General features: G+C 43.8%; 1 protein-coding gene and 1 long non-coding RNA gene across 18 annotated transcripts in view; one reads left to right on the plus strand and one right to left on the minus strand.

The window, feature by feature from the left end:
- Positions 1-490: 490 nt before the first annotated feature.
- LOC138797648 (uncharacterized) lies at positions 491-7,754 on the minus strand. 2 transcript variants are annotated; one of them, XR_011363970.1, is made up of 6 exons: positions 7,697-7,754; positions 5,864-5,978; positions 5,050-5,096; positions 3,503-3,570; positions 3,200-3,234; positions 491-645 (listed from the first exon to the last, which is right to left on the minus strand). It is a non-coding gene; the product is annotated as an uncharacterized lncRNA (long non-coding RNA). The 2 variants fall into 2 exon arrangements; XR_011363969.1 differs by lacking the exon at positions 7,697-7,754 and having other exon boundaries at positions 5,864-6,495.
- Positions 7,755-7,828: 74 nt separating this feature from the next.
- The window catches only part of SEC31A (SEC31 homolog A, COPII coat complex component), a 51,762-nt gene continuing 37,210 nt past the window's right edge, over positions 7,829-22,380 (plus strand). For 7 of the 16 annotated variants that reach the window (XM_069978066.1, XM_069978068.1, XM_069978069.1 and 4 more), the window contains exons 1-6: positions 7,831-8,286; positions 15,840-15,919; positions 17,661-17,784; positions 18,652-18,850; positions 18,985-19,080; positions 20,504-20,644. In XM_069978066.1, the coding sequence (XP_069834167.1) occupies positions 15,841-15,919; positions 17,661-17,784; positions 18,652-18,850; positions 18,985-19,080; positions 20,504-20,644 (639 nt within the window). In that variant the 5' untranslated portion in view covers positions 7,831-8,286; position 15,840. Of the gene's footprint in view, positions 8,287-15,839; positions 15,920-17,660; positions 17,785-18,651; positions 18,851-18,984; positions 19,081-20,503; positions 20,645-22,380 lie in introns of all 16 variants that reach the window. The other 9 variants (XM_069978076.1, XM_069978078.1, XM_069978072.1 and 6 more) reach the window with 3 other exon arrangements.

Raw genomic sequence — 22,380 nt, forward strand, 5'->3', positions numbered from 1 at the left:
GGTTTGAATTTTTTACAGGCCATCCGATACAATATAAGTTATACATGTTATATATCATAGTAATTGTAACGACTTGAGGAACATGCATAACAAGTCAGTTTTACCATAGGACGAATGGCGTAAATGCAAAACTCCCCGAAATCAAAACAAATTCGTTTTTTTTTCAATTTGACAGCGCAAATGATTTTTTTCCGGTTTCGCAGCATATGTTATGGAAAAACAATGCCTGTCATTGCAAAGTACAATTGGTTTCGCAAAAAATAAACGCTCATATACGTCTCTAGGTGAAAAAATGCAAGCGCTATGGACTTTTAAACTTAAAATGGAATAAGCAAAAGATAGGCTTTGACAGCCTGATTCTGGGGACAGGAAACAGAAAATTAGTGGGGCACTTTGCTTCAAGGGATCTTGTTTCCTGTCCAATGGGAGTAGGTGGTCCTCTCTAGGGGTGCAGTCATAGGGCGAGGAGAGAAAAAAAGTTCAGTTTAGGTCTTTTTTAAAGTAGAATTTTAATGGCAATAGCATAAAATGACAAATAACTAGTACAATATATTGTTAGAGATTTCTATTGCAATGAAACATGAAACATCTTAATTCTTTAATTTCTGAGTGTTAAGGCTGTCTGGGTCTCCTTAGACATGTAATCTGTGAAAACAAAATTTGTTTTAATTAGCAACAGGGAAATAAAAAGAGCATTTTTATGATTCTAAGAATTATAAATTCTCTGCCTATAGGACCAAAGTGTCCAATGTCAGTCTCATGTTCAGTGGCCCAGTCCCGCTGACCATATCTTGCACTAATTGTGCATTTACACACAGAATTATCTGACAGATTTTTGAAGCCAAAGCCAGGAACAGACTAAACAGAACAGGTCATAAGGGAAAGATTTCTCCTTTTCAAATCCATTCCTGGCTTTGGCTTCCAAAATTGGCCAGATAAATCTGTGTAAACGCACCATAAGGCACACCATGTCAATCATTTACTGCATGTGTATGACAAGGAAGAAAACGTACCCATTTGTAAAAGTGTGGCCTTAAAGGCACTGACCTCTTATAAAATTTTACAACCCTTCATGACTTTATACTGCAAAACTTCACTGTACTTAAGAACAGTAAGTGCTAGAGATGAGCAAACTCACAGTAAGCTTTGGTTCATGTGAACTTGATCGTGCAACTTTACTCCTATAGCTCTATCAACCTTTTCTAGGCAGCGGGAGTCAATGGCCAAGTGATAAGGTTCACACAAACCTGATCTTGCTGCAAGTTTGCTCATGTAGTATGTTTAAAAGCAATGGCCTAGATTTACTATTGCAACTGGATCACAATTAAGTAGTCTTCTGCTCCCCAGACAAATCACTTTTAGGGTGCGTTCACACCTACAGGATCTGCAGCTGATTTTCTGCAGCAGATTTCAGTTAAATAACTGAACACAGCATCAAATCTGATGCTGTGTTCAGTTATTTAACTGAAATCTGCTGCAGAAAATCAGCTGCAGATCCTGTAGGTGTGAACGCACCATTAAAGAGGTTCTCTGGCCATGTAAATTTTATGGGTTGCCGACTGCTGTCCCACTTCAGTCAGTGATTGGCTGAGCAGGCAGTCTCAGAAGTGGTGGCAGGAGTGTTCAGTGGGAGACCAGGAGACAGCAGCGGGAGTGTGGTGAAAAAAAAATAGAATGTTAGTTAAGTGTTCTGCAGGGACAGCAACAAAATTTTACATGGCTGGAGTACCACTTTAAAACACAGGGCTCATGTCCTTAAAGGGGTTGTCCAGGAAAACACTTTCAAATCAACTGGTGTCAGAAAGTTAAGATTTGTAACTTCTATTAAAAAAAATCTCAATTCTTCCCATACTTATTAGCTACTATATGTCATGCAGGAAAGGTTTTTTTTTCAGTCTGACGAGACAGTAACTCTAGAGAAGGGGGGGCTTTCTATGGGAATCCCCATAGAAAACCTTTACTGTTCTGGACAGTTCCTGTCTCGGATGTCAGAGAGCAGTGTGTCAGACTGAAAATAAAACATTTCTGGCATGACATAGCTAATAAGTATGGGAAGACTTGAGATTTTTTAATAGAAGTAAATTACTTCTATAACTTTGACACCCGTTGATTTGAAAGAAAGATTTTTGCTGGACAACCCCTTTAAAGACAGTATTCCCATCTAAATCTTTCCTTCCTGGCCCCCCTCTAGCCCATTTGCAGCCACCAGAGGTGGTCAAGAAGCGGAAAGCAACTGAAGAGGTAAATTACACAACATAACTCGCAGTGCTAAAAAGTTTGCTAAAAAGACCCATTAAAGTTAATAGAACTCGGGTTACTTTTGGCTTTTTGACTGCCTACAGTAGCTGCAAACAAGGCAAAGAGATCAAGGACATTTTCCAATATGAGTAACAAACCTCATTAAAGTCAATGGGAGACTGGGAGCATTTTTCCAGGTGCCTCCTATTTAAAAGATGGGACAATGTCTGGTGCACCTGAAAACCCTGAGAAGATAATGAAACCACCACAGAAATGGAACTGTCACAGCTGGGGGAGCATGCATAGATGCATCCAAGATTCCCAGATCCCTGGATTACACCACTTACACTTTTGACAAAATTGTGCACCCGTATGGCAGATGATTTTTGGACAGTTGTGGATAACAGACTTACTACACGACAATACTGGTATATATGGAATTTGCTCAGGCACAGTGACAGACTACTAGTACTTAAAGGACTGTTAGGTAGGCGATTAGCTTTTAAAGTACCCAACTGTATAATCAAGCATTACACCTGCTCTGTCCCTGCTCCAGCAGCTCTCCCTGTCAGCTAACAGACCACAAGTGCTTTTAGCATCTGGAGACCCTTGTCTATGTAGACCCAGGTCACCTGTTGCAGCCATCCAATCAGTGCCATGACAGCAGCCCAAATAGCTGCTGCACAGCAGGACCTCCCAGCCCCGTCCCTGCATGTTTATTGGTTTATTAAAACTGCCGAACATGCAGGGGAAGAGACTATCAATGCTCTTCAAGCACCATGCTGTACTGGTTTGAGCATCACAATACACAAGAGTATATACTCTAAGCTCACTATTCACTCATCTCTACAGATTACCCCTTTCAAGCCGGTGCTGTCAAAGTCAGGAATTCAGAATATTAAATTCACACCACTGTTCCAATAGACCTTTTATACTTTGTGTAGATTTCTATAAACATTACCTGTGCTTCTGCAGAATCAGTGTTCATTTTTCACCCTATAACACAAGTGAGAAGTTAAAAAAAAAAAAAAAAAAAAAAAAAAAAAAAGTGGAAAGCCACAGACACATGCAGCCCTTATGTCCTCATATGTAAAAAATATATAATCATGTGCATCATAATGTGAACAGCAGTAAAAAGTTTTAATCATTGGACATAGGTAAAACAAATGGGGTTATGTAGAATGTTTTTTCCAGGAGAAAAGAATAAAACCACATTTGGTATATTGTGCAGTGTTAAGTCTTTGTTTTAACAATATCTTATTACCTTTGTGTGAAGAACATTCTCCAGAAATTGCTGTTTCTTCATCTTTACAACTGACCAGCACATAGAAGCTTAAAATAAAAAAGTGATTAGTTAGTCTGCTATATTATAGCATACAATATATTCAAAATAAATGCATTACTGCAAAGAGATTAGATATACTCTAAAGATGGTCTCATGGACATAGGCATAAACATTGCAGACCCTATTCTTTGTATGGGACACATTTTTAAGCATGTTCTGTGGGCCCATTCCATTAGAGAGGGTTGAGATGTGAGCAACAGCTACAGTATTTACCTCTGTTATCTATATACTGCTGTCACCTGTCATTGCACTCCTGTCTGATAGAAAGGGGCATGCTGGGAAGTTATCTGTACAAAACAGGATGTCTCAGCTTGGTTCTAACTCTAGTGGCCAAATTCTACCCTTAGCTAGAACAATTTAAACCTACTGACAGTCTAACATTATAGAGGATGTCCACATCCTGTTTGTTAGAAGGGCTCCTCAAACTCAAGATTAAAGTTTACCAAAACCAATGCCACACTAAGAATTACCACCATATTGGTTATTCTCTGCAGTAGCAAAACGTTACGTTAATATGCCGTGGTGCCAACTTCCTACTGTAATGGTAATTACACAAACAGATTATGTACAGCCATTCAGAAACAGCCTCTAATTTTCAGCACATGCGGTGCATCAGATGGCAAAGTCATCATTGGTCAGCTGTAAGAACTTAGGCTTGGGCTACACTGCAACCTTGTAGCACTGCAGTTTATTGCAATAAAGGGGTTATCTAGTTGGGTAAATTACATGCTGAATTATTCTCCCTCCTGGAGACCAACAACTTGTTCCATACTTACCTCAGTCTTTCCCCTAGTTCTGAGCTGCTGCTTTCTGCTGAAGACAAAACTGTGCGCCATTTACTTAGCCTCTGCTATGGTCTCCCTTCAGAGATTGGCTCATGTAAACAGTGTCCCTGGTGGGCTGTCTCTGCAGTCTGACACCGGGAGGGTTCATTTGAGGTCAAGTTGCTGGTGACCTCACTGCAATTAACCCTCCCGGCATTACAGAGTGCAGAGACAGCAGGCCAGGGACACTGTTTATGAGCTGTGTCTTCAGCATGAAGCGTCAGGCTCAGAAATGGGGCAGGAGACTAAAGAAATATGGAACCAGTTTTTAGTCTCTGAGGGGGTAGGAGTCATCAGCATTAGGAATGAGTGAATTTTCAGAGTACTAGTGTTATGCTTTGCCTGTTGGCTTGTCAGCTGGCTGGCTTTGAACAACTCCATACTGCTCCTCTCTAGGTGTCTGGAAAAGAAGGATCCATTCCCGGGAAACTGGGAGAAGTTTCCCAGGACTGGGTCCAGCTGTTCCAGACATCCAGAGAGAAGAACCGAGTTGTTCAAAGCTAGCCAGCTAACAAGCAGACAGCTGAGCTTAGCAAAGCACTACGCTAGTACTGTAAACTCTCACCCCGAGTCAGCATTTTACCCAACCCCTTTATGGCTGCAGTCCAAAGCAATCCATTGTGTGAGATGTGGAGATCCTACCTGTTCAAGTACAATCCAGCACTTTGACTTGCGTCAATATGTAGGTCCTGCAAAAAGCGAAGACACATTTGTAAGAAAAGTTATTTCCCTCAATATAAACCATCTGAACTGGCTACATATACACGAATGCTGAACTAGTTTTCTAGTGTTACCAATGTGATTTTTATTCCTCTTCGCTCCACATATACAGCAGCTTTGTATGACCTCTACAAGCCTTAACATGTAGTCAAGGTCATGTACTGGAGGCTATTCTTCAAATTTTAAGGGGAAGATAGGAGGACCAGAAACTTCCATTTTACATTCCAAAAGACAGCTACATTTCCTACAGAGTTCTATTAAAGGGATCCGGTCACCGCCAAAAAGGCCCTGCAGCAGCCAGTCCTCATCAGCAGTTGTATGCCCTGCAGGAAGTGGTATATTCTTCCCAGTCTGACAGTGCTTTCTGCTGCCACCTCTGGCCATGTCAAGAACTGTCGAGAGCAGTAGCAAATCCCCATAGAAAACCTCTCCTGCTCTGGACAGTTCCTGACAGACAGAGGTGGCCATAGTACTGTAAGTCTTGAGATTTTAAGTAGATTTCCAAATCAGTATACCTTTCTAAATCAGCTGGTTAAAAAAAAAAAAACTGGAGTACCCCTTTAAAACTCAAGTGGATATATCCTTCTAGCCACCCTCAGCCAGTCATTTGCTAATCACAGTTAAATCATGATGTGAACAGCAGTGAAAAGGCTTCATCACTGGATGCTGGAAACCAACCCCACTTGGCATATTACAGGAGACAATCCTTCAATACCCTAGAACATTGAATACTCACGTGTTAGTGTGGTTTTTATTCTGGTGGCCATAGTCCCTCATGGGGGCTTGTGTAAGTCACAGGCATTCATCTCCGGAATGGTCATCAATGGATGCATGCACATATTAGAACGCCTCTGAAACAGAATTGAAAAGAAGGGAGACAGGGGGCGCTTCCTCGTGTAATAAAAGGTGGCCAGGTGGATGGAAAGGAGATCTGACAGGGATCATCTGCATCAGGGACAGATTAGAGTACAACCTCAATCCATCACAATGTGAACAGCAATACTAAAGCAAAGTATCTAGACACTACCCAAAGTGGGAACAGTAAAGAGGCGGATTTACACTGAAGCACATGAATACCTGGAGGCTAAGAGCAGGATTATTCTCCTATCTGCAATGTAACCCTTTCTCCACCTCAACCAAAGCCATTACAACATACAATAAAAGTGCAACATTTGCTGGTGCTATATCCAGTCACAGGCAGCAATCAGCACTGTACACGTCTCATCTACAGAAATAGCCACAATATCTATATATCTAATGGATAGCATACTGTAGATCAGCAATGTCTAGTTTTAAGTGGACTAGACAAACCGTTAAAGCGACTGTACCACCAGGCCCAGGCTGAAGCACTGGAGGCAAGCCGACCCACCCTTACTGGGAAGAAACCCTAGCCCCTCCATTAGAATCAATGGAACCCTATCAGAGGGGCTAGGGTTTCCTCCCACTAAGGGTGGGTCAGCCCACCTCAAGTGCTTCAGCCTGGGCCTGGTGGTACAGTCATGAACAGGTGGTTCAACAAGACTCTTTGGCATTTGATTCCGCACAGCTGCAGAGGCTGGATGCCACCTTAGGGAGTCCTGGAAGACAAGCATACAGTCCTTAGGTCTCATGCACACGTTTCAGTATTTTGTCAGGACTGTATTTTATGTCTGCAATTGTCATCCAAAGGAAAAAAAATTAAAAAAATTGTCCACAGTGTAATTTCAGATCTAATACAAGATTGAGATTTACTTTTTTTGTAGACATTACTTCCATAATTATTCCTAATCCACAAAAATAACAGGATCTCCCATAGACTTCTAGGGGTGAAGCTGTGCTGCAGTTACAGCCTGTACCCTATTCCATAAAAGTGCAGTGTGAATGCTCCAATAGAAAATAACACATCCCAAGTCAATCAGAGTCTCAATGACAGGTAAGTTTTAAAAGTTTGAATAAAGCCATAGACTGCAACCATTTTTCCAGGAATCCAATTCCCAGGATTCATATGCTGAATAGGTTACTAACCCTGAATAGTTCGGCAACACTTAGCAATGTCCAGAGACCAGATCTGTGGAGTCAGGGGGAAAAAAAAATACAAACTACAGAAAAAAAAAACCCACTCCCCTGGTGTCTGCCATTTATGAACAAGCTGGAGTTAGATTGAGGAATCAGTCTGATAAAATGCAGGACTTCCCAGCCCTGCCAGAGACTACACATCCCAGCATGCATTTACAGATGCAAAATAAAAGTTTCCCCACAAATTCTTAGGTGTATAGCAGGGATGGGGGGAGCTTCAGGCCACCACCTGCTGCAAAACCCTTGGCTGCCCAGGCATGATGGGAATTGTAGTTCTGCAACAGCTGAAGGCCACATCCATGACCTAGGTATAAAAACAGCCACTAGTAGGAGAAACTTAACACTACTGGGCAATTAAGGACGAGAGCCACATAAAGCAGCACACCAGACACAATACTGCCGTATAGCGCCACCTTAAAGAACTCTGTACACTATAGGGCAGGTGTTACTGGCGCCATTGAGAAGTCCCGAAGGCCAGAGCAGCGCCACGAAGAGAGCCGAGCCGTACACTCACCTACTCGACGCGAAGGGACTGAGAGCGCTCTGCCACGAGGTCATAGCGTATATACGTGCGCAGGTCACGTGTGCAACGTCGCTGCCAGAAGGAAGTTGGGTCTTTTCTACGTCACATCCGGTGAGAGCGCGGCGGCCATATTTGATTCTGGCGCTATAGTTTCTGATATTTATTCCGTTAGTTCTTTGGCTGTGTATTAACAGTGAGGTGTATAAGATATTGCGCACCACAGAAAACATACTGTAAGGGGGAGGAGCAATATTATGGCCGGTGCGCCGCTGTACTGTACTACTGTAGTAGAAGCTGCGTTGTAAGGCGGAGCTTTTGTTGCCACGTTGAGCTGGACGTGGAGAGGAGGAGCTGAGAATTGAAGAGCCGGGTAGAGGCCGAAGGGAAGGAAGCTCCACAGCTGCCCGAGGATCCCCGAGTCAGCCGCACAGCCCTGTCGCCCCCACACGGCCGCCTTTCTATCCGGCTTGGAGGATATTTCCCGTGTCGGCTTCTACCCTGAGAGCCTGTAGCTGTAGTCGTAGTCGTATCGCCTACGTGTGTGCCCTGTCCTTCCTGTGTGCAGCCGGATCGGCAGACAGGTGAGTGTGGGGCTCAGGGGCACTAATGATCAGGGCTGCTCCTCAGGGTTATACAGGGGCCTGCTGGGGTAAGGCTCCATGCCAGGCAGCAGCAGGGGGCACACACCATCCTATTACCCCACATCTCTTGGCCTTGTCTCTAATGTATGAATAAAGTTCCACCCACTTGGACAAGTGCAAAACCTCTGAAGCAATGTCACTGATACTGATGGGAGTGTGGATGGGGGTGCCCTCCTGGAGAGTACATGTGTGGGGGATGCCAAGCTGGCGATACGTCTACCAACCTACATCTGTACATGCAGCCTGACTGAGGCCGATCGTGCCAGCATGTACCACAGAGCCGAGTAACCACAAGCTGCACCCAGGTTACACATAGAAGCCTATAATTCCTGCCAAGATGTAGATCAGAATTGGTTGTGATTTCATTCTTCTATTACTTCTCATTGGTTCCCAAAACAATTCCTTCCCTTGTGCCCTCTGAGACTATACCACATTGATGGCATAGTTGGCTAATCGCTAAGTAGTGATGGCCAAACCCCATGCCTTCTTAGGATCCTATTAGACAAAGCGATTTTTTTTTTGATAAACGATTGTAAACAAGAGATTTTGGAAACAACCTGAAACGATTCGCCATAATACATTGAACGATAGTCGATAGTTATGATTCCGAACACTTGTATAGTCGAGTATACGAACTATTGTAACTACAAATGAACGATGTGCACTAAAACCAAAAGATTTGCTATGATTTTATGGTCAACTCAAAAGATGCGTTCAGCGACACACGGACAAATGTTTGTTAGTTGTTTGATGGTTGCCTGCATACACACGGACAGATTATCGCTTACTAGATAATGAGTTGTCGCATGATAATCTTTCTGTGTAATAGTGCCCTTACCAGGCATAGTCACGGTGCTCAGAGACTGGTGGGTGTCCGCCTGTTCTATACCTGGACATAATCTGGAAACATTAGCAATTATTTGTGAACCCTGCATGTTTGTGCATTTGTTACCCACATTGCAGGGGCTACCCGTGTCTATAACGCAAGGCTGTGCCCACACAGGTCTCATCACCCAGACCTTCCCCCATTGTTATACTCATCTAAACTTAGGGCCCTATTACACTGAGCGATAATCTGCTGAATCAGGCCGACTGGCAGATCATCGCTCAGTGTAATAAAGACAATGATTAGCCAATGGCAACGATCATCGGCTGATTGTGTCTTTAAGTCCTGACCTTAAATTATCGTCCGCTAGGTGCGCATTGCTATGTGTAACAGCGATGCACAGCTGATAAATAAGGGGGGGGGGAATAATATTAAAGTTATACCTACCTCTCTGCACTCCCTGATGTCCTGCTAGCTTTGGCAGTGGCATTGTCTCCTGGTGATTGGCGGAGCGGCCTGTCACTTCAGACACTGCGGGGAGCAGGCTGAAGGTAGCAGGACTTCAGGGAGTGCAGAGAGGTAGGTATAGCTTTATTTTTTTACACTAATTAGACAAGGGCTATATATATATATATATATATATATATATATATATATATATATATATATATACATACATACATACACACCCACACACCCCTTGCTGCACGATTAGTAAGCTGTGTATAGGCTCAGTAAGTGAGCGCTGATGTAGCAGCTTGGTGCTTGCTTACATAAAGTCATTGGGCCATCTTGGGCAGATCCCATGGTGATCCAGGTTTGTAGGGCCGTAGAAGACCCTAAACTTTGCCCACATAAGTGCCATCTGAAAATACAAAGAAGCTACCATGGCGGTCAGGTGAGAGTGAGTGGACTCCAATAAAGCATGAAGTATATAAGGATTCTGTGCATCAGGCGGTGGCCTGGCTTTACTCTCTGAGCTTCTTATAATCCATTAACCCTGACTGTCAACATTAATCTCATGCATCAATTCATGGGTGTTAGAAAGTGTTTAGACAACCTGTCATAATGTTCAGGTTCGGCAACGTTATCCGAACCTGAACACTCAGCGTTTGTTTCCCCGCAGCTGCAGAAGTTGGTTGCTGCCCTAGGTTGTCCTGGAAAATATGAAGACAGCCATAGCCAACTTCTGCAGCCGCGGGGAATCAAACTTGAGCTTTTAGGTTCGGATGACATTGCCGAACCCGAATATTTTGATAGATCCGCTCAACACTAGTGTTAGGTTGTTTTCTTTCTTGTGAAAGCTCAGCAAACAAGCACCGATTGCTGCAAACAATGCTGGTTATCAGGGCTGCATTGGTCTGTGTGAAAGGGTCTTAAAGGGGGGGTGCCATGAAGCAAAGTGGATTAATTCCGATGTGCATCAAATACATTTATGTAAAGGAGAACAAATGTGCTGTTTTTATTACTTACATCCCTGTACTGTTTTTCTCCCCATGTGTTCAATCACTCCCTGTTTTCCTGTCTGAACTGCGACGCTGCTGTTGCCATGGAACAGTGCACACTTTCCCACAATCCCCCCTGCTTGCAGGCTATGGCCCCTTTCACACATTAGTATTATACTGTCCGATCCGTATTTGTGGACAGTACCCAGTGATTTCTATGGACCCTTTTACACATGTGTGATTTTATGGATAAGGCCTTGATCTGTGCTGCTAAAATATTGGCAAGCATGGATGATCTATCACTATGAATGGACCTGTGCAATTGTGGACGGCTATGGATGTGTGAATGTGGCCTAAGTAGGAACTATCTGCCAGTACTTCCTGAAGATGGTAATTGAACTGAGCATGCCTGACCAATCTAAGGGGCCGTAACCAAGGGCAACAGGTTATCAAAACAATGGAGGTACATGGGGGATTAGTTAGCAATCCTTTTACTCAGCTCAATAGGTGCCTGTGCAAGGACACAGACTAAGGGTATATTCACACTGAGCAAATACGGCAGAATTTTGCGGCGGATCTCTCCGCCACAAAATCCCGCCGTGCTCAGTGTCCTGCTATGAGTGAAAGAGAGGGCGCGCGCCTCCACCACTTTCCGCTCAAAGAAGTGACATGTCACTTCTCTGAGCGTAGAGCGGCGGCTGCGGAGGAGCGGGTGCTCTCCCATAGACGGGCTATGGCACACTTAGACAGGCAGGATTCCGCAGCGGAATTCCCCCTGTTTTACTCAGTGTGAACATACCTAAATCTAATCAGCAAGATCGGCACTCGTGTGCAGTGCCTTTTAAACGTCACAAATAATCGTGCAGCCATGAAAACTGACTGCTCAGATTTATCCAGATCATACAAACAGTGCATACATACCAAGTGTGCTTCTGTGTGACCCACCATCACACTGTACGGCTCTCCTATTCTGACGCTGTATCTTCAGGCTGCCCTGCCTCCTTCGGTTGTCTATCATTCTGGAGGAGGCAGTGACCTGCAGATACATGGGTGACTGGAAAGCCTGAAAGCGGGATGCCAGATCACACAGCAGCGCAGAAGGTAAGTATACACTGCTTGTGATCTGAAAACTATTCTATTAGCCACACATCCCCTGTTTATACAGAAAGATGTGCGGCTGATAGCATTATATTTTAAAGCCTGCCGAAAAGACGCGATCACCTGAGGATTGGGCGTTTTTCCCATCCTCGGCTGATCACTGTCTCTTTAACATGTGCGGATAATGGGCCTCAGGAGCGTGTCTAGCAATCATCCTGGACGATAATTGGCGCGTGTAAAAAGCCCTTAAAGGGAACCAGTTATGTAAACATCACTGTTACAGTAATAAATAACAGTGCTGTGGGGCTTATAGGAGCCTGTTTATAGCTGTAACATGATTGTTTTGCATGGTTGGTTCCATTTCAGTCTATATCTATCATTAAGAACAATCTTATTAAATATATGGCTTGGCCATATAGCTTTTACCCTGATGATAACGTCCGTCCATCTAGTGTTGCCTATAATGCTAGGTTGTAGAAATGCTCTGACGTGCCTGTTGTCATATATGCACAATAGTATCTGGTGCAGACGAGACGCTTGCAAGGGGCCCCAGAGCAACATGTCTAGAGCAGCAGTCACTCATCATCATCATCATCATCATCATCAGTGCTGTTCATGAAGAACCTATATCTCCAGCTCTGGTGTATATCCCCTTGTGGCAGTATATGTTGAACACTTCTTTGACGGCTAAGAATAGAAGCCATTTGTCTTGCTGCATAGATAAGGTATACTATTCTAGGAAGGTGTGCTCATATGCCGGCATTCACATACATTTCACAGGTAGATAAATACTACATTGCTCCTGGTCCTTTACAGCCGTGTAATGTCACAAAGTGGCCAGATCTGCTGCCAACATAACTAATATTTTCCGTTTATAGATTTCTATACAGAATAGCTGACACCAGTTATTGCAGAGATGGGGAAGAACAAAAGTTACGACTAGTTTCCTTACTATATCCTAGAATGGAGGTGCACGTTACCATTCTGGTGGCACCTTATGACCTGTCACTTAGCTTGGCTAGAGGGCCAAAGGTCAATCAAGCTGGTCTGTTCCGGAGGAGTGTACAGCAGCATAGCTAGCCATGGGACCTGGGGGGGTTCTCTTCTCTCCTTTAGTTAATATCACCTCCCTGTTACATGCAAATATATGCCGATAATATTGTTTTTGCAGTTTTTGCAGATCTGCATCCGTATGACATCCATAGTCTTCTATAGTTGCAAGATGGCCGCCAGGATGAGCCTGGCCGGGAATTGCCAGGACCAATTCACTAATATGGATGGCATACAGATTACTGTATTTTTTATGGAACCATCGCCTTACATGGGCACAATTGTTCCACAAATACAGACCGTACAAGTGCAGGTCATTTTTGTTTTTTGTTTTTTGCGGATTCAGGTCTGAAACTGTAAAAAAAAAAAAATAAATAAACAAAAATCAAGGACATAATGTGGACCTGGAAATACGGTCTTGTAAAGAAAGCCACGTACTGGTTTTCTCTAAATATTTTCTGACTCTTTTGCCGTGTGAAAGAAGAGCGTGTTTTTTCTTTCTTTGCAGTAAGTGCATTACTAAATCCTTACTGATAAGGTCGGCTGTGTCGGCGGTAGCTGCTGTAGACATATGGTAGATGAGGTCCAAAGTGCAAGCCGCTCATGCTTTAGGGCATGTCCACGTGGATGAACTGGAAGTGCTTCACCTGCACTGCTTACTGTCAGAAAAGTGGTATCTAAGAAACCTGAAGAAGAGATCTGTCCTTCTAAAGCACCGCTGGTCACGGCCGTCTATTCTTCTTACATGTATTATATTTCTATATTTATTTTGTTGGAATCTGTCGTGCCCTCTTTACTGACCTTTAAGTCATAAGATCTTAACTGTTTGAGAGTCCAACCACTGGGACACCCTGTTCCTCTACAGCCAGATCTCTGTTTAGGGGTGGGTAGGAATTTATAGGTTTAGGGCTGTTAAAAACTGACTGATATTTATTCTTGCTATTTAAGAAATTAAAAAAAAAAAAAAGGTAGAAACACGAGGTCTTGGCCGCATGCAGCCAGTGCTCAGATTTTCCAGCCAATTCTTGCTCTTATTGGCTGCTTGCTGTCTGGCAGCACGAGGCCAACAGCTTGTATTTTAGCTGTCATTGGGAAGAGGGTCAATGGTTTTTCCACTGAAAGGTGGCCATTTTCCCCAGTTCTGTAGGTTCTATTCAGCGGCTTAGGGGGTACTCATGGCATATGCCCACTCCATAAATCTTAACATGGGGCCGTTGGGAAGGAGTTAGAATAAAAACCTGTTTAAAATAATAGGTTATATTCTGTTGACAAATTCCCTTTAAAGAGGTCGCTTCTTGTTGCAGCTATTGTTGAGATATTGCTGAAAGTTGAATACTATTAAGCACAATATCCATTTTGTTTGACTGTAAGGACCATATTACACGGAGCGATAATCTGCAGAATCAGGCCGATTCAGCAGATTATTGCGCCATGTAATAAAGACAACGATCAGAAGAGGTGATCATTGGCTGATCGTTGGTTATTAAACTTGTTTAAAAACCATGGGTCAACGGCCGCACTTTTGGTATGTGTAGTGGTGCGCGACTGATGGTAGTGCTGCCCTTGCTTTTTACGTGTAAAATAATTAAGATTATACTTACCTATTCTTCCTGTTTTCCTGCACCTTTCTGCTGGTGTTCCCTGTTCACCCTGACGCTTCTTGCACAGTCTCTTCGGTGACCGGCTGCTTGGCCAATCACTGGCTGAGAAAATATAGTGCCGCAGCCAGTGATTGGCTGAGTGGGCTGCCACTGAAGAGACTGGGCAAGAAGGGTGAGCAGGAAAAGCCAGGAGAAGGCTGCAGGACAACAGGAAGAATAGGTAAGTATAATCTTTATTATTTTACATGTAAAAAGCAAAGGCAGCACGCACATCGCCAATAAGATAGATATATATGTATGTATATACAACCCTGCCATATGATTACCGAGCCGCATACAGGCTAGGTAAGCGAGTGCCTATCTTGCAGATCAGTGCTAGCTCACAGGGAAATTTCAGCCATCTAATACGGCCCTAAGTGATGGAACGCGGCATCAAATATGCTTCAGAACCTGTAGGTGTGAATGGACCCTTAAAAGAAAAAGTTGAGTGAATCAATGTAATCATGCACATGACAGCCGATGCCTAACTTCACTATGTCAGATTTATTTCTAAGATAGGGTTGTCTTGTATAAGTCTGTTTCAAACCAAGAGGAACAGATTATCTTTGCAATGGCCAGCTCGACAAATCCATTTTTTCACAAGATCCATCTGTTATCGGGAAGCCAGCAGCACAAACGCTGCTGGCTTCCCTATAACAGAGATGGATCTTGGGAAAAAATGGATTTGTCTAGCTGGCCATTGCAAAGATAATCTGTGGTTATTGCTGAAAGAGCAGCGAGAATATGTGATTGTAGCTAATCCACCCTTTGCAGCAGCTGTGGTTGTAGACTTTCTGTATAAAGCTGTATGTTGATATTGGGCCATGTGAAAGGACCTTTAAAGTTTTCCATCATTTAAGGGAATTTAAATTTTTGTTCTTTCAAATCATCTGGTGTCAGAAAGCTTTATGGATTTGTAAATAACCTCTGTTTAAAAATCACTAGTCTTCCAGTACTTATCAGCTGCTGTATGTCCTGCAGGTAGTGGTGTTTTCTTTCCAGTCTGACACTGCTCTCTGATTCCACCTCTGTCTATAACAGGAGCTGTCCAGAGTAGTAGCAAATCCCCATAGAAAACCTCTCCTGCTCTGAACAGTTCCTGACATGGACAGAGGTGGCAGCAGAGAGCACTGTGTGTGACTGGAAAAAATCCCCCCCTTCTGCAGGACATACAGCAGGTGATAAGTACTGGAAGACTAGAAAGTTTTTAAAAGAAGTAAATTATAAATCTGTAACTTCACTGAAGTTCCCGTTGAATTAAAAAAGGAATTGGGGAGTAGGGATTGGTAGTTGGGCGTCAATGGGAAAAAGAACAAAAGCATCTAACAATAAGGTACTATGATTGGGGCTACTAATAAGCCAGGTGGATTGTAACAATCAAGTCTCAGTCACTTGTCTAAATTTTTATACTTTGATAATTTTCTTTTTAACTAGAATGAAGCTAAAAGAGATTGACCGTACTGCTATGCAGGCCTGGAGCCCTTCTCAGCAACATCCCATATATCTAGCTACAGGTAAGTGTTGTATACATCAGAATATGAAAGGAGCCTATAGGGAATGTCATACTGCTAAACCACAGGAAGCATGAAGCAGGCACAGATCCTACTACTTAGGATTTAATTCCAGATGCTCCAGATTTCCATAGAAATGGAACTAGCTAGTTTACGAACTAGCTGAGAACGGCGAGAATAGTTCTAAACTTTACCCCACCCCTCTGGACTTAATTGACAGGTGATAGGGATGGGGGGGCTGTCACTCCAGTCCAGAGAGGTGTGGAGAAGCTGGGGGCATCCAGATGATTACTCCCCCTATTTCTGGCTCATTTCTGTGAAGCTCTGCAGTGTGTCTGGTTTCATAGTAACAGAATACGGACATGTTTTATGGCCGCACATCCCGGCCTGACTATCAGCTGGACAGACAGCTAGTGTGAGCCCGGCCTGTTTCTGGTTGTAATAAGGGAGTCTGTGTTTCTGCTTCCTGTGGTTTCAGAAGAATCAAGCGCCTAACTGGTTCCCCTTTAGTTATCTTCCTATCTATTTTCTGATATCTGCTTGTGTTTCTCAATAAATCTGGGGAAATACTATAAGTAAATAATATTTTTATATAATTTACTTTAAGACATTTCCTAGTCTTAACGTACTTGGTAAAGAGTATGATTTGATGAGTGATGCTGTCCTACGTTGTAAGTGCAAATAAAGTGTAGTGAGGGCAGCATAACCTAGTGACAATATATTACCTACATTGTTCTCTGCAGCGGTCATCAATATTGAGGACACCAGGCGTTGCGCAGTTGTTCCCTCAATTGTTTGCGTGCTCTGTAGTTTTCAATATTCGTCAGGGCATGCGTCCTCCTGCCTATGGTTGCCTGCTATCTGCCTACTGACCGGTGGGTGATGGTTACAAGGTGTAAACAATACATCATTCTGTTCATGCCCTCTCACTAGTTTACCTGTTGACAGGTAATTCCCTTTAAAGGTGTACTCCGGGCTGGGGGGCTTTTTCGGCTATGATCGGGGAGGAGGTGGATGAGGGCAACGACGTCCTCTTACCTCCCCGGTTCCAGCGCCGGGTCCCGAATCGCATCATACCGGTCCGCACTGCCCGGCCGCTTTCTGATCTCTGCAGGGGCTTGAGACGTGACATTTCAAGTCCGCTCAGCCAGTCAGTCTGTCACTCACTGGCTGAGCGGACTTGAAACTTCACGTCTCAAGCCCGCATCAGGGACCAGGAATCGGCTGGGCAGTGCGGACCGGTGGGATGCGATCCGATACCCGGCGCTGGAACCGGGGAGGTAAGGGGACGTTGTTGCCCTCATCCACCTCCTCCCTGATCATAACTGAAAAAGCCCCCCAGCCCGGAGTACCCCTTTAAATTCATAATAATTTTGGAGCAAGAACTTTGATATGGACTCCTCGGCATCTCTGAAGCTGAAAAATGTTCAGCATTAAAGGGAAACTGTCAACAGATTAGAAGTATCTAATGCTGATATGTGCACAGGGCGCTGAGGATGAAGGTAAGTTTCTTACTGTCATCTCCAGCACCATTTCCGTGATATTAAGAGTTTAATCCGTATACCAATACGTTGTATTGGTGCACTGGGGGCCAGACTACCACCCACAGTGCGATGATCTTGCCCCGGCTGGCCCACCCCTCCTACTGAATATCAGCAAAGCAGGACTGCTGGGGGGAGGTGTGGTGCACTGGGGGCCATAGTCCAACCCCCAGTGCACTAAAACTATAATTTTGTATTTCTAGGCACCTCTGCCCAACAGCTTGATGCCACATTCAGCACAAATGCATCTTTGGAGATTTTCGAGCTGGATTTGGATGAACCATCGCTAGATATGAAGTCCTGCGCTTCCTTTGCCTCTTCTCATCGGTATTTATTTATTTCTGCATTGTGTCTCACAGACCACAGTTACTCTGGCTAAATCTTTTTATTTAGTTGTATTCAGGTCTTGACTATGCTTTATTATTATTATTATTATTATTATTATTTATTATTTATTTATAAGGGGCCCTTAATTCCAGAGCACTATACAATAGATAGGGGTAACAAACAGAAACAGTACAAGATCAAAACAGGTTACATGAAGGCAAATGGCAGACTGGTACATGGGGGAAGAGGACCTGCCCGCGAGGGCTTACAATCTATAAATCTTTATGTACAGCATGCACCATCAACGCTTTGTTTTGAAGAAAGATAGAGATCTGTCTCCTCCTATGCATATAATGCCAAGCAGACATACTATGCCCATAATGCATATTAAAAAACAAACAAACAAGCAAAACACTGCTCCTTTTGTGTAACGTCCCCTGCCCATCACTCTTCTTGCAATGACAGCCCACTCAGCCAATCACTAGTGGGAGAGTAAGTGGCTAAATGGGTCGGCGCTACAGAGAAGAGTCCGTCTCGCAGGTAAAAATCAGAACGATGAGTGGAGGCCGGATGACTTCACAGCAGCTAAAACAAAATATAGACATATAGGGGGAGATTTAGCAAACATGGTGTAAAGTGAAACTGGCTCAGTTGCCCCTAGCAACCAATCAGATTCCGCCTTTCATTTTCCAAAGTGTCTGTGAGGAATGAAGTGCGGCCACCATCTTTCTGAACACGTTCAAAACTGCAAAAATTTTGGTTCAGTATCAAACCAAACGTTTTGCAAAGTTCAAATTGAATCTCTGTTTGAGAAATTCGGTTTGCTCATCTCAATAAAATGTGTGTTTTTTTTCTTTTACTTTTCAGGTACCATAAGCTTATTTGGGGGCCACATGGAGCAAACTCTGAAAGCAGCGTTACAGGTATTCTCATTGCCGGAGGGGAGAACGGAAATGTAATTCTTTATGACCCCGCCAAGATTTTGGCCGGTGACAATAACGTGCTGATCGCTCAGCAGGATAAGCATACTGGGCCAGTCAGAGCTTTGGATGTAAATCCCTTCCAGGTAAGGTCTCTTAACTACATTTAGTGTTGTTTGTGCCAATATCTTTTACACATATAGATGAGTAGGTTGTGCGGCTTGTATATGGTTTTCACTATCAGGGAGGTAATCGATTGTGCTCTTCACCCACTTTACAGACAAACCTTTTTGCCTCTGGTGCCAATGAATCTGAAATTTACATTTGGGATTGTAATCACCTAGCTGTCCCCATGACGCCTGGCACCAAATCTCAGGTAAGAAGCTTTTCCTTCTACTCCGTTATATCCCTGTCTGTGCTTAGTGTTTATTTAAAGGAATACCAAATAAAAGTAAGCAGGAGAAAATGTCACCCTATCAAGCATGCTCAGGTCCGTCCAATCTTGATCGCTCTGCGTATGTTTACCGCTGGCTTAAGAAGTTGGATGCAGCATGCTTGAGGTTCTCGCTCATCTCTGCTCTGCACTTCAAATTAACAGTGTCGTAGAAGTATTGCAGCAGCAGCAAAGGGATCCCTGGCTTTATTAACCTGTTCAGGACCATGGATACAACTGTACCTCCATTTTTGCTGTTTGTTCCCACTCATGGACTTCAGTTGCGTCCGTAGCTGAAACAGGCACGTGCCATACATGGTGGGGCCCGGCTGTCAGTAATGACAGCTGGACACCCGCCACAACTGTTGTGGGTACACTTGGATCCCAGCAGTTAAGACTAGATACTGTGGTCAGTGCCATTGTAGCATCTATAGGGAGAATTCTCCCTCTGTTCCCGACCAAGGCTCTGCGAAACTATTGCAGGGTCCCGATGGCAGCTATGACACTTGGAGGCCTCCAGTGTCATAACTACGGAAGCTGATCAGGCTCTGCTCTAAAACAGAGTCGGATCAGCTATGCCTGTGACAGGCACAATACCATACAATGCAGTGTGCAGCTCAGCATTGTGTATTATGCCTGTCAGTAGGCAATCAGATAGTGAAGTCCCCAAGTGGGACAGGAAAATAAAATGTTAATGTAAAAATAAAAAAAACCTCATCTCCATGCCTTTCTCTTTAAGGCGTACCTCATCCAGTAGAGCTAAAAAAAATAAAATAAAATAAAAGGTTGACATGTGTTTCATGGGTAATATACAAACACGCTATGCAGTATGTCCTGCAGGAAGTGGTTTATTCTCTCCAGTCTGACACTGTGTTCTGTGCTGCCACCTCTGTCCAGAGCAGTCCTTGACACAGACAGAGGTGGCAGCTGAGAGCACTGAGACTAATACACCACTTCTTGCAGGACATACAGCAGCTGAAAAGTACTGGAATATTGGAGATTTTCAAATAGAAGTTATTTACAAATCTGTATAACTTCATTCCTGTCAGACAGTTTAGGGAGGGGTTTGCCTAGTGGGTGGGGGCACACAGCACCTGGCCATATACTTTGTATACCATAATATGGTTACACAGAGTTTTTAATGGTTTTAGTGTATCTCTGTTACCTGCAGGCTTGCGGTGGTAGCTGTCTTTGTATGTCTGTGTGATTTTTGTCTATTTGTGACATCCAAATGAGACTCCTATATATTGATAAGGAGGTGCATTGTTTTTCTTGTCTTTGCAAGCTTTTTTTCTTGTTTTTCTTGGAATTATTGCTGGTTGACATTAACATATTTTGACACCTTTTGATAAAAAAAACATTTCAGCCCCTGGAGGACATCAGCTGCATTGCATGGAACAGACAAGTTCAGCACATTCTGGCTTCTGCTAGCCCCAGTGGTAGAGCCACAGTATGGGACCTGCGAAAAAATGAACCAATTCTTAAAGTCAGCGACCACAGCAACAGGGTAGGGTGAATACTTAACTCTATGCTGCGTCTCTTTAAGCATGTGTGTGTTGTTAAAGGGATAATCTAGGACTTCTAAATTGAGCCGGTAAGCAGGCTGATCAGTGCACTTACGGCTACATGACCGCCTCCACTGCACCAAACCGTCTATGTTTTATCATTACTGGAGCAGCGCACCTTTAGGCTATGTTCACACACTGTATCAGACCGGCCGTTCCGTGACCCCGGCCACTTAAGTACCGGCCTGGTGATCTTTCCGGCCACCGAGCTCTGATGCGGGCGCATCAGCGCGCGCCTGCATCAGAGCTTCCCATAGCACACAGGCCAAAGCCGCTTGCTTCACAGTGTGAACCGACAGGTCTTTCTGCGGACAGAATTCAGAGAATTCCGGCCGCAGAAAACTGACCTGTCAGTTTTTTTCGGCACCGCACAGGATCCCGGCCGGAGTGCATACGATGTGTGTACGCTCCGGACGGGATCCCACTGACAATAAGGCTATGTTCCACCCCGCAAAACTACGGCCGTAGTTCTGCGGCGAGAACTACGGCCGTAGTTTTACGTAGTGTGAACATAGCCTTAAAATAAAGATATAACCGCGCTTCCAGTGCCCTGCCCAATTAGAATCTATAATAATCCTATAAAGGGAAAAAGAAGACCTTACGTGTAATGATAAACTGAAATCAATACAAATAAAATATTGAAGTTCAAGTTTAACATTAGCAGTAAAAAATCAGAAACCACACATGGAAAACAGCACCACAGGTATGGGCAGGTCCGGGTAACCTGATAATGCAGGCTGCAACACGCTGTAAGCTACTAGGGGATAGTCAAACAACCATACACTGATACTATATGTAACCGAGATAAATGGCTCTAAAGCCCAAATAATGACCTAACTAGACCGTCCATGGCAAAGTGACTAAGTGCTAAAGTGCATTGAGCAAGGTGCAGAACATACCCATCCACAGTTCACTGCCCGTCCTGGATGCCGCCAAACCCCGACGTACGTTTCGTCTCCTTCATCTCCTGATGAAGCCGCAGCCTGCATTATCAGGTTACCCGGACCTGCCCATACCTGTGGTGCTGTTTTCCATGTGTGGTTTCTGATTTTTTACTGCTAATGTTGTTAATTTTTAACCAATAAAACTTTGAACTTCAATATTTTATTTGTATTGATTTCAGTTTATCATTACACGTAAGGTCTTCTTTTTCCCTTTATAGGATTATTATTGATTTGAGACTGTGTTTGTGACGTACATTACAATAGCTCAACATTGAGTATTTATACATATGTGCATGTGTGTATCCATTTTGGATGTAACCAATTAGAATCTAGTAGCAGGTTGGATCTGTCTAACCTGCCGATTGTGTGCTATTGCTTTTAACCTCCCCCTCAATGTGCTATAGTCTGCAGCTTTGAGTAGGAAACTTGCAGGAGTGCTGTGAGCGGGAAGTAGGCAGGGCGGATGGACTATGATGAGCATCAGAGGGAAAGCAATGTATATAAAGGAGTCTGATGGGGAGAAAAAGATCATTTCGGGACGGGGGTGGGGGGAACATAATAAAGGAAGTATATTTACTGTTCCCCAAGCCCTCACAGCGCTGTGTACAGCTCCTGAACCAGTGCCGACATTCTTCATATTTCCCCCCTGCTATGTCACCAACTCGGCTGACAGATGCCCCACTCAGCCAGTCAGTGACTGGGCGGGACACTGCTGCAGTCAATGATTGGCTGAG

The sequence above is a fragment of the Dendropsophus ebraccatus genome, chromosome 7, assembly GCF_027789765.1.
Source record: "Dendropsophus ebraccatus isolate aDenEbr1 chromosome 7, aDenEbr1.pat, whole genome shotgun sequence".
Lineage (NCBI taxonomy): Eukaryota > Metazoa > Chordata > Amphibia > Anura > Hylidae > Dendropsophus > Dendropsophus ebraccatus.